Here is a 9,224-nt window from a genome sequence, read left to right as displayed (position 1 = left end):
AAAAGAAATTAAAAAAATATGCACACAAGCAAAAATGACTCGAAATTGATGGTGCCAATTTGACAAAGAACTAAACAGAGCTTTAGAAGTGCAAACATAATTGTTGAAATTAAACACTCAAAGGAGGACTAAAATTACAAAATTAATGAGCAGGAACAGAGGGCTGAAAAAATTACCCAGAATACAACACTGCAAGATGAGAAAGTTAAAAATGAGAAGGTCTAACATATGTCTAATTGAAGTTTCAGAAAGAGAGAATTAAGGAGGTAGAGAAGAGATACTGGAATTCAGAGACTCACTAAGACATTTTATGAAATCTATAAACTCTCTAAAAATTGATAGGAGGCATACATTGATTGAAAGAATTGATCAAAGACACCAATGTATAGATAAAAAACATAGCTGTGTTTGGCTTATAGTAGATGTTTGGAGACTTGTTTCTTCCTCATTCGGTAAGAGAGAGCTTTTTCTCTCCATCTCCTTCTAGAATTCTTAGGAAGTGCTTCCACACTTCTTCGGTGCTTCCATGTCCGCGCTTACTTCCCACCATGAGTCAATGTTGACTCAAAGTAACCCTATAGGACAGGGTGAACTGCCCCCTTTGGAGTTTCTGCCATTGTAACCCCCATCTTCCTGTTGAGGAGTGGCTGGTGGTTTTGAACTGCCGAACTTGTAGATTGCAGCCCAATGGGTAATCACTACGCCACTAGGGCTCTTGCTCCATGTCCCGTAGATCTGAGTAATTCAGCTGCCCTGAAGAGAATCTGATGGAGTGGTGGAGGGTGGGAGTCCTCTCCTGGGTGGCCTTGACTCGGGCTGGCGGGTTACAGCTCTAGGCCAGGCCCTCCAGCCCTAAGTGTTGGCCTGTGTGTGGCAGAGTGAGCTCAGCGATGGCATCGCAATGTTGGTGGCAGGCAACGACCGTGTGCAAGCAGTGATCACACAGATGGAGGAGGTGTGCCAGACCATAGAGGTGAGCATCTGCCCTGAAGGGGGAGGGTGTGGCCACTGGTTGACCTGGAAACCCAGAGCTCCCAAGAGAACTGTGCTTCCCTACCCTTATCTAACCCCCACTGGCTAGAGAGTTCCTGGGTCCTTCGAAATGTACCACCGCACAGGTAAAGGGATGTCCTTAGCCCCCGCGTCTAGATTTGAATTCCAACTCGCTAACACTATGACTTTAGTATAGTTACTAAACTTTTCTTTGATTTTGTGTTGTGGGTTTTTGCTATATAAAAGAGTGATATCGCTGTTTTATCTTCCTCATTGGTTATTCATGAGAATGCTTAGCGAAGCTACTTGTTAAAAGAGTGTTGCAATCAACTAACTTGATCTCATGGCCATACCGCTACTCCACCCAACATAATGAACATTATTTTCCAGCACACGTAGAATTCTCCAGAATATGTTAGGCCACAAAGCAAACCTCAATACATTTTAACACATCAAAATACTATGAGGTATACTTTCAGATCACAGTGCTATAAAATTAGAAATACACAATAGGAAGATCAAGGAAAAAACCAAAAATGGAAATTGAATAACACCCTGTTGAGAAACTGCTGGGTAATAAATGAAAAAAATTTTAAATGAAATAAGAAAGCTCTCTGAATCAAACGAGAATGAAAACACAACTTACGAAAACCTTAGGGACACAGCAAAAGCAGTGCTCAGAGGATACTGTACAGTGATAAATGCACATGTCAAAAAAGAACCAAAATGAACACCCTAGTCAGAGTCTCCAACAATTAGCAACATACCCTTACAAATCACCAGAAGAAATATTGAAGACTAGAAGAAAAAAAAAGTTGGAACAATGACTCAGATAGTAGTGGTAAATCTACGGTAAACTTCCTGAACATGCTTGTTGGCTGTACTGTGCTTACATAGGAAAATGTCTTTGTTCTTAGGAAATAATTAAGTATTTAGGAACAAAGAACATAATATCTAGAACTTACTCTCAAATGGTTCAGGAAAAAGCTACACAAATAAGTCGGCTTGTCATGGGAAAATGGAGAGGTTGGAGCCGGAGGCACAGAAGGAGATAAAGCTCAATCAGGAATGAGAAGTATAGAGAGGCTTTATTAAGGAGAGGGAAAACTCCGGGACAGAGGAGCTCCACAACCCAACCCAACGAGTTAGCTCAGGGAAGTCGCAGTTTGTCGGTGAGGCGGTGGGAGATTTATAGGGCTGGAGCTGAGGAAGTATACGTTGACAGAAGGAAGGGAGATTTTTATGGCTTGCAGCTGCAAGGCCTTGAGTCAGGATGCGACCCATGGGAAGTCATCTTGTTTGCAAACCTGCTCTCTGGAGTTCTGGGAAAGGGGCTCTACAAACCCCGGCTGGAGAGATAAGCTCTTTGGAGTGTTGGGACAGGAGTTGCATAGTTCAATAGGCCATCCATCCTCCCGAGAGGCTGGGAATGGCGGCTTTGAAGTTTCATCTTCCTGAGGAGCCAGAGATAAGGTGGGGGCTGCCCGGTGGTCCGGACCGTTCCAAACAAAAATGAAGTTAAGAGATGGTGGAATTTTCCACGAACTCCCCCCGTCCCCCCATGAACCTTATGAAGGCTGCAGATGTGGTAAACCGTAAACAACTGGCTAATCTGAGTAAAGTTCATATGGGAGGTCTTCAAACTTTTCCGTAAGGTTGAGATGAATTCGAAAGAAAGGTTTAAAAAATTGTTTTTCGATATTGTTATGACTGGAAACCAGCAACCCCTGGTTGGAGTCCGGGCTCTACCACTGATGTGGTATGATCTCTTCTCTGTGACTTCCACTAAGTGGGGAGCTGGACAGTCAAGGAAGGGTCCCCCACCTTCTGTGGGCTCTCAACCACATCTCCCTTACCCCTTGCTCTCCATGATCCAGGACAACAGTCGGCGGCAGAAGCAGTTGCTAAACCAGAGGTTTGAGACCCTGTGTGCCGTTCTGGAGGAGCGCAAGGGCGAGTTGCTGCAGGCGCTGGCCCGGGAGCAGGAGGAGAAGCTGCAGCGCGTGCGCGGCCTCATCCGCCAGTACGGAGACCACCTGGAGGTGTCCTCCAAGCTGGTGGAGTCGGCCATCCAGTCCATGGAGGAGCCGCAGATGGCGCTCTACCTCCAGGTGGGCCCTGGGGCGGGCACCTGGAGACCAAGGCTCTGGTCTTGTTTCTCACCCCCGACCTGCCCCAGGACCGTGGGCAAGCCGCCCCCGCCCCCAAGAGCCAGTAGTGGGGATCCCCCACCCCTAGCCCGCAAGTGAGTGCGGGACTCACCCTTCTACCCCTCCCTCTCTCCCCTGCAGCAGGCCAAGGAGCTGATCAATAAGTGAGTAGGCGGCGCGGGGAGGGGAAGCAAGGGGACTGGAAGTGGGGCGGGGGCGCCCACGGGCAGGGTGCATCACGCCGAGTCCCCGCGCCGCCGCAGGGTGGGGACGATGTCGAAGGTGGAGCTGGCCGGCCGGCCGGAGCCGGGCTACGAGAGCATGGAGCAGTTTTCCGTGAGCGTGGAGCACGTGGCCGAGATGCTGAGGACCATCGACTTCCGGCCCGGTGAGCCGGCGGGGCGGCGGGGCAGGGGGCGCGCCGCGCGGGGACCCCGTCTCTAGCGGCGGGTTCTCCCTCGGCGCAGGCGCTTCGGGAGAGGACGAGGACGACGAGGTGTTGTTGGACAGGGACGGCGGCGGCCCGGCGCCCGAGGAAGAGCGGACGGACGCGGCAGACGGTGAGTGTGGCCGAGGGGCACGGCGGCGGGGCCTGGGGACGCTCCCTCCTGCAGGCACGCGCCCCGCGGCACCCCCTCTTCTCGAGTGCCGCCCATCCCCAAACCGGAATGGGGTGCCTCCAGCACGCACGCAAAAGTGCAGCTTACCCCACTCGCCCTCCTTTGGGGCTTTGGGATACCACGCTGGATAACCGCGTGGCCGGGGAGGGGGTGCTCTGGGGCTCGGTTGCCCGGTGCCTCTGGACCACCTCCCACCGGGCTGCTTTTCCCTGCCAAGGCCTGCACTGACCCACCCGAGGAGCCCGTACGCCCGGCCTGGGACTCGCTGGGTTGGCCGCCGAGGAGTTTTGCAGAGACCACCGCGCCACACAGCTTGGTACCCCGCCCAGAAAGGGGGGTTCAGTAAAGGACTTCCACCTCCCAGCACTGCGTCTTCATTCACTGCCCGCTCTACGCGACCGCCTTCCCGCTTATCCTTCTCCGAACCTGGGATCCTTGGGGGCCCTAGAGGCATAAACCCTTACGGGGCATTCTTTGAGGGCAAGCGCGGACTTGGGGGCCCAGAGCCTGGGTGAGGGTCCAGGTGGTGCACTGTTGCTGGGGATTCTGACTGCCTGGAAGGATTGGGGACAAAGGGGCCACGGGAACCTGGCTAAAAGCCCGCCTTCAGCATCTCGTTCCCTCCCGCTGGGGTGGGAGGCCCCACAGTGCCCAGTTCCCACCCTGCCGTGGTTACCCGTGCCCCGCATGACAGAACCCAAAGGCTCTTTAGGGTCTTTATTAAAAAACAGTAACGCAGAGTGACCCAGGTATCCCGGGGCCACTCGATCCCCGCGCGGGACCCGGTCAGTTCAAGTGGCACACCTCTCCGCCCTGGGGGCGAGGAAGGTCAAGGTTCTCGAGACCCGGATCGAACGGTCACTTGCCCACCGAGTCGAATAGGATGCGGTTCTGCTCGGCGCGCTCCCGCTGACTCTGAGTCCGCGCCAGCTCCAGCAGGGTCCGCAGCAGGTGAAAGGTGAGGTCAATGGACAGCGGGGGGTCGTCCCTTCGGGGCCGCTCTTCTGTGGTCCGAGGTCCCCATCTGCCTGGCCCGGGGCTCCTCGGGAAGCGCTCCGCCAGCAGCAAGAGCAGCGCGCCCGCCTCGCCGCTCTGGCCCGGGCTCCAGTGCAGACTTGCTTCCCGGACCCCGGCCGCCTCCCGGCTCCAGCCGGGCTGCAGCCGTGCCAGGAGCAGCAACGCCACCAGCAGCGCCACGCGTCCCGCCAGCCTCATGGTGCCGCTGGCCCTGGACACACAGGGGCAGCTCAGGGTGGCCGCCGCTGAGGGCTCCATTCGCCTTCCACACCCCAGTGGGCGGGGGGCCCCGCTAGGCCCCTCGGGCTGCTGCCCAGGGCCTACCACCTCCCCTCCAGCCCTCTCCACAGCCCCGGCCTGTCCCACCCTCCCTCCCTCCCGGTGGTGGATGAGCTGAGCTGAGCGCAGTCGGGTGCGGAGCCAGCCACTCACAGGTTGCTGCCGCGCGTTTGCACAATGCAAGCCGAAGCTCCAGCCTCTGTCCCTCGGGGCGTGGTCTGAGCACCTTGGGAGAACGGGGTCTGTCCCCGGACCGCCGCCAGCCTTTTATAGTGCCAGGACAGCTCTGACTGACGTCAGTGAAGAACATGCACTGATTGTAGAAATGACAGCCGCAGCTTGAACAGTCTCGGCAGCGACTGGGTCCGACCCCAAACTGGAGGTCTGGCTGCTCTAGCCCTTGACAGGGCTGTGCTGACTCGTCCTCTCTCCTCTAGCAGGAACCTGAAGCACTGGCAGTAGTGTCCAGTGTGGCTCCGGCTCAAGCTGTCCCTACTCCCAGATGTTTCACAAAGGCGACAATAGTATGCTGACACTCAGCAACTGCTGTGGGACCAGCCAGAGGGAGCTGGGGCACCAGTCTGCAAGATTCTTGATCTTTCTTCCAGTACCAGAATCGAAATTCCGGGCAGCTTTGCCTAAGGCACCATGGTGGAGGGTCTCAGGAAACAAACTAAAATGCACACAATTGGGGGGAGAGGGCACCCCACCCAGCCCACCTGATTTTGAGTTTGTCCAAAGTGGTAACAGCGCCAGGTTTCATTTTATTCGTGGGAACCCAAACAGCAGTGTCAGATACATCTGACCTTCCAGATGAGCGCTCTAGGGAGAAGCCAGTAAGGAAACTTCCATTCAAATCCCTCCTTTGCCACTAGAGCAGCTCCTGATGTGACAGGTCCGTGGGAGTCCCAGTGTCCACATTTGAAAAAGACTGGACTTGGTGATGGCTGGCTTCTTTCAGCTCCAGAAATTCTGGCTCCCCTGCCAGTTTCCTGACTAGCTTCACTCATCGACTCTGTAGGACCCAGGGTGCAGACATGGTAACCTTAACAGGGCTGGAGAGGTCCCCAAAGAGCTACACTAGGGCTGGGTAGGCAAAGTGGGGAGGCATGGCATTTGCTAAGATGTGGGTGTAGAGGTGACCAGGTCAAGAGAGTTAAATGCTTCTGGAGTGGCTATTCTGTGGTGGGCATATAAGGCTCGTCTCAAGGTTTCTGTGATTCCCAAAGGAGTCCGTTCATGTTTTAAAGTGGAATGGGCCATTTCGCAGTCCTAACCCCACTGAGTTCTGACCAGCAGCCCAACTCCAGGAAGCTGTCTTGGAGGCAGTCTGACCCACGGCAGGGCCACACTGCATCATCAGGCAGAAACGATGGCTCAAGGCTGGCTTAGAGCTGATGTGCCTTCCAGGACAGGTAGGAGTTCCAGATGACAGCCACACACTGGACAACAGCCAACCTAAGGAACAGGAATGGCTTCGTGGAGTAAGGAAAGAAAGAGGAAGAAGCAAGGGGTATGGAGATGGACCTCCCTGCGTGTCCATTTCTTTCCTTCGGCATCTCAAAGCGAGACTGTGTGGTCAGAGCAGAGAATCACCAGCTCAGAACTTGGTCCTGCCTGCCTGACAACAGCCTCCAGGGGGCAACACCGTCAGCAAGTCTACTGCTGGGGCTGTGATTCCTATCTGTGCAGGGTCCTTCTAAATGCATGGGTATGTCTGTCTCCGACCAGCTGAGATTTCATTCTCCAGAAAGGAGCTACCAGCCACAGAAAGAGCTTCCCTTGCCCTTACTCTAGTTTCGGACGGTGTTGCCATGCTTAAGATTTGGTTCATAAACCTGTCTTCTGTTTGGTTAGGCTACTCATGTAAATGTGGACAATGGCCTCTCTGAATAAACAAACAAACAAACAAACACTCATAGTGATCCTAGAGGACAGGGAGAATGGTCCTTGTGTACTTTATAAGAATGTAACTCTTTACGAGAGTAGAAAGCCTTATCTTTCTCCTGCTTGTGGATTTGAACTGCTGACCCTGCATGTAGAAGCCCCACTTGTAACCACTATGCCACCAGGGTTCCTTATCCCCTCTGAATCGCTTCCTCTTTTTTCCTGTTCCAAAAGCCCCCTCAACTCCAACAATTCTAACTACTCACTTGTAGTTCTATTCTTGGGGTGGGGGTGGGGGGGAGGAGGAAAGTATATGGAAACTAGTTTTCTTATTGAATTATACTTTGCAGTGGAGGAACCTGACCAAGTGCCCACTTGGCTTTGGGGTCTGCCTTTCTAGCCTAGGCTGCAGCAGCCCAGGTGCTGTCCCTGACACTGTGCCATTAAAGGTGGAGAGCTCAGGTGAGAAGGACACGGGGGCGGTGGCACCAGGAGCCTCCCCGAGGCTCTGATCAGGGCAGTGTGTTCCGGGCTGGGTGTGTGGGGTGTGAAACAGCTCAGGTAGAGATGGAACAATTCTCAATTGTCCATCATATGAATCTTCTTGAAGGGTAGGGAAAGATTTGTCCTACCTGTAATGAAGGGGGACCAGGTAGAAGTTGGCTAACTGTACAGCAGGCCAGAGCTGCAAGAGAGAGAAGGTAAAGAAAGGTTTGACCCCCAGACTCGTTGTCTTACATAACCTCACCCCCACTTTCCACACACGAGGAAATGGTGAACCACTGGGTGAGAGCGTCCCTGAGCAGTGTCTGCCCTGGGCATGAGAGAGGACTCCAGACGGAGGGATTCCCTAGGTCAAAAGCACCCCAATCTCTGAACCAATAGATGGGGACACAGGGAAGCCGGAATGCAGGCTGTGGAGGCAAAGGCTCTTACGTAGTAGTTGGTGATGAGGGCATCAGAGTAATCCTGAGAAGACAGAGAGAACAGATGAACCCTTCCACCTCCAAGCAGCTCCCACCTCCCAGTCAATATCAGGCAGTAAGCCCAATAGTAACCCGCGCCCCACCCTCCCTCCTCCCTGCACTTCCACCCTTCGCATCCCATTCCACTAGCCTCCTGCCTCTGACACTGCCGCCCTGGCAGCCTTCCCCACACCTGCCCAGCTCACCCGCTGCAGCTTAGCCCAGTTGTCCCGGGTGGAGAGCCCATTGAGTGTCCCTACCAGTGGGAGGAAACAGCCTAGAAAGCATGGGGCAAAGCCCCCCTAGGGGAGACAAAGTAAAGCTCTGTGAGTGTGGGCCTCAAACAAAGCTCTCCGCCTCCCTCCCTTCCCCCAGCACCGCTCGCCCTTCTCGGCTCCCTCTGCCTTCTGCTCGCCTGGTCCAGAAGCATCTTCTTCAGTGCGTCCACCTTGGTGGTACCCGGGAGGAGTCGATCCAAAACCTTGTACCAGCCTCCCACGACAGGGGCCTGAAAGCAAGCCCCAGGGCGGGGTGGGGGGTGCGGAGACGGTAAGGAGACTGCCCGAACTTTGAAGTCACCCAGATCCCTACACCCCCCGCCCCCACCCAACACACACAGGTTAGAAACCAGGTCCCAGGGGAGGCAGAGCCCCCGGACAAAGAGGAAGAAAGGTGGCACAGTAGGGAAAGAGACAACCAAGGCCACTGTCCAGCCCTGTTGCGGCCAGAACTTACCACAAAGCCACAGCCCAGAGACACCATGGTCAAGGTCCGGCGGGTCTGGTGTTCCCGCAGACCCCGCCTCTCCACCAGCTGCTGTGAGATGGCATCACCCAAGCCCATCAGGGACCCTGTGCAAGGCACACAGGTTGTCAGGACCCATCTCCTGAGGATGGAAGTGTTTCCTACCAGTTTCCTCCGGGTGGCTGGGCCAGGCCAGGCCAGGAAGGAAGCCAGTCTGCTGGCTCCCTGAGGGTCTTGTGATCTGCATTCTGAGCCCCCAGGGCTGAATTCTGGGGGCAAATGGTCAGTCCTTTCCTGCTGCTCCAAGGGCTAAGGGGAGGGGAGGGGCCCAGGCACCTCCTGTGGGCTCTGCAAGCAAAAGGAGTCGGAAAGAGAAGCCAAGGTCGACGTTCATAATTAGGAAGGGCCTTCTGGATGGTTTCATCCAAACCTTATGTACAGGTGTGGGCACAGCAGTCACACTACAAGCAGCCCGAGCCAGACACCCACACGCAGAAACCACTGTGGGAAGTCCCTCCTCGGGTGTCTTAGCCTGATGGTTTCCAACAAACACACGTTTATAAGGCTTC

At 54.7% G+C, this 9,224-nt stretch overlaps 3 protein-coding genes across 7 annotated transcripts in view; 1 reads left to right on the top strand and 2 right to left on the bottom strand.

The window, feature by feature from the left end:
• The window catches only part of TRIM54 (tripartite motif containing 54), a 24,851-nt gene extending 20,725 nt beyond the window's left edge, over positions 1-4,126 (top strand). The window contains exons 4-9 of the mRNA XM_004710224.2: positions 878-973; positions 2,871-3,104; positions 3,285-3,307; positions 3,407-3,531; positions 3,611-3,703; positions 3,981-4,126. Coding sequence (XP_004710281.2) covers positions 878-973; positions 2,871-3,104; positions 3,285-3,307; positions 3,407-3,531; positions 3,611-3,703; positions 3,981-3,991 — 582 coding nt within the window. The 3' untranslated portion in view covers positions 3,992-4,126. The remainder of the gene's footprint in view (positions 1-877; positions 974-2,870; positions 3,105-3,284; positions 3,308-3,406; positions 3,532-3,610; positions 3,704-3,980) is intronic.
• Positions 4,127-4,466: 340 nt separating this feature from the next.
• On the bottom strand, positions 4,467-5,716 carry UCN (urocortin). Its single transcript, XM_004710133.2, has 2 exons — positions 5,213-5,716; positions 4,467-4,991 (listed from the first exon to the last, which is right to left on the bottom strand). The coding sequence occupies exon 2, from the start codon at positions 4,976-4,978 to the stop codon at positions 4,622-4,624; it is 357 nt and encodes a 118-aa protein (XP_004710190.1). The 5' UTR covers positions 4,979-4,991; positions 5,213-5,716; the 3' UTR covers positions 4,467-4,621.
• An 87-nt stretch (positions 5,717-5,803) lies between these two features.
• MPV17 (mitochondrial inner membrane protein MPV17) overlaps positions 5,804-9,224 on the bottom strand; it is a 14,471-nt gene continuing 11,050 nt past the window's right edge. For 3 of the 5 annotated variants that reach the window (XM_045294164.1, XM_004710132.2, XM_045294161.1), the window contains 6 exons: positions 8,647-8,762; positions 8,327-8,419; positions 8,118-8,213; positions 7,883-7,915; positions 7,579-7,631; positions 5,804-6,517 (listed from right to left, as the gene is read on the bottom strand). In XM_045294164.1, the coding sequence (XP_045150099.1) occupies positions 6,448-6,517; positions 7,579-7,631; positions 7,883-7,915; positions 8,118-8,213; positions 8,327-8,419; positions 8,647-8,762 (461 nt within the window). In that variant the 3' untranslated portion in view covers positions 5,804-6,447. The remainder of the gene's footprint in view (positions 6,518-7,578; positions 7,632-7,882; positions 7,916-8,117; positions 8,214-8,326; positions 8,420-8,646; positions 8,763-9,224) is intronic. The other 2 variants (XM_045294162.1, XM_045294163.1) reach the window with 2 other exon arrangements.

The sequence above is a fragment of the Echinops telfairi genome, unplaced genomic scaffold, assembly GCF_000313985.2.
Source record: "Echinops telfairi isolate 266 unplaced genomic scaffold, ASM31398v2 ScPeMD7_2573;HRSCAF=3158, whole genome shotgun sequence".
Lineage (NCBI taxonomy): Eukaryota > Metazoa > Chordata > Mammalia > Afrosoricida > Tenrecidae > Echinops > Echinops telfairi.
Note: the sequence above shows the minus strand (reverse complement) of the source record. Positions and strands in the feature narration are given on the sequence as shown.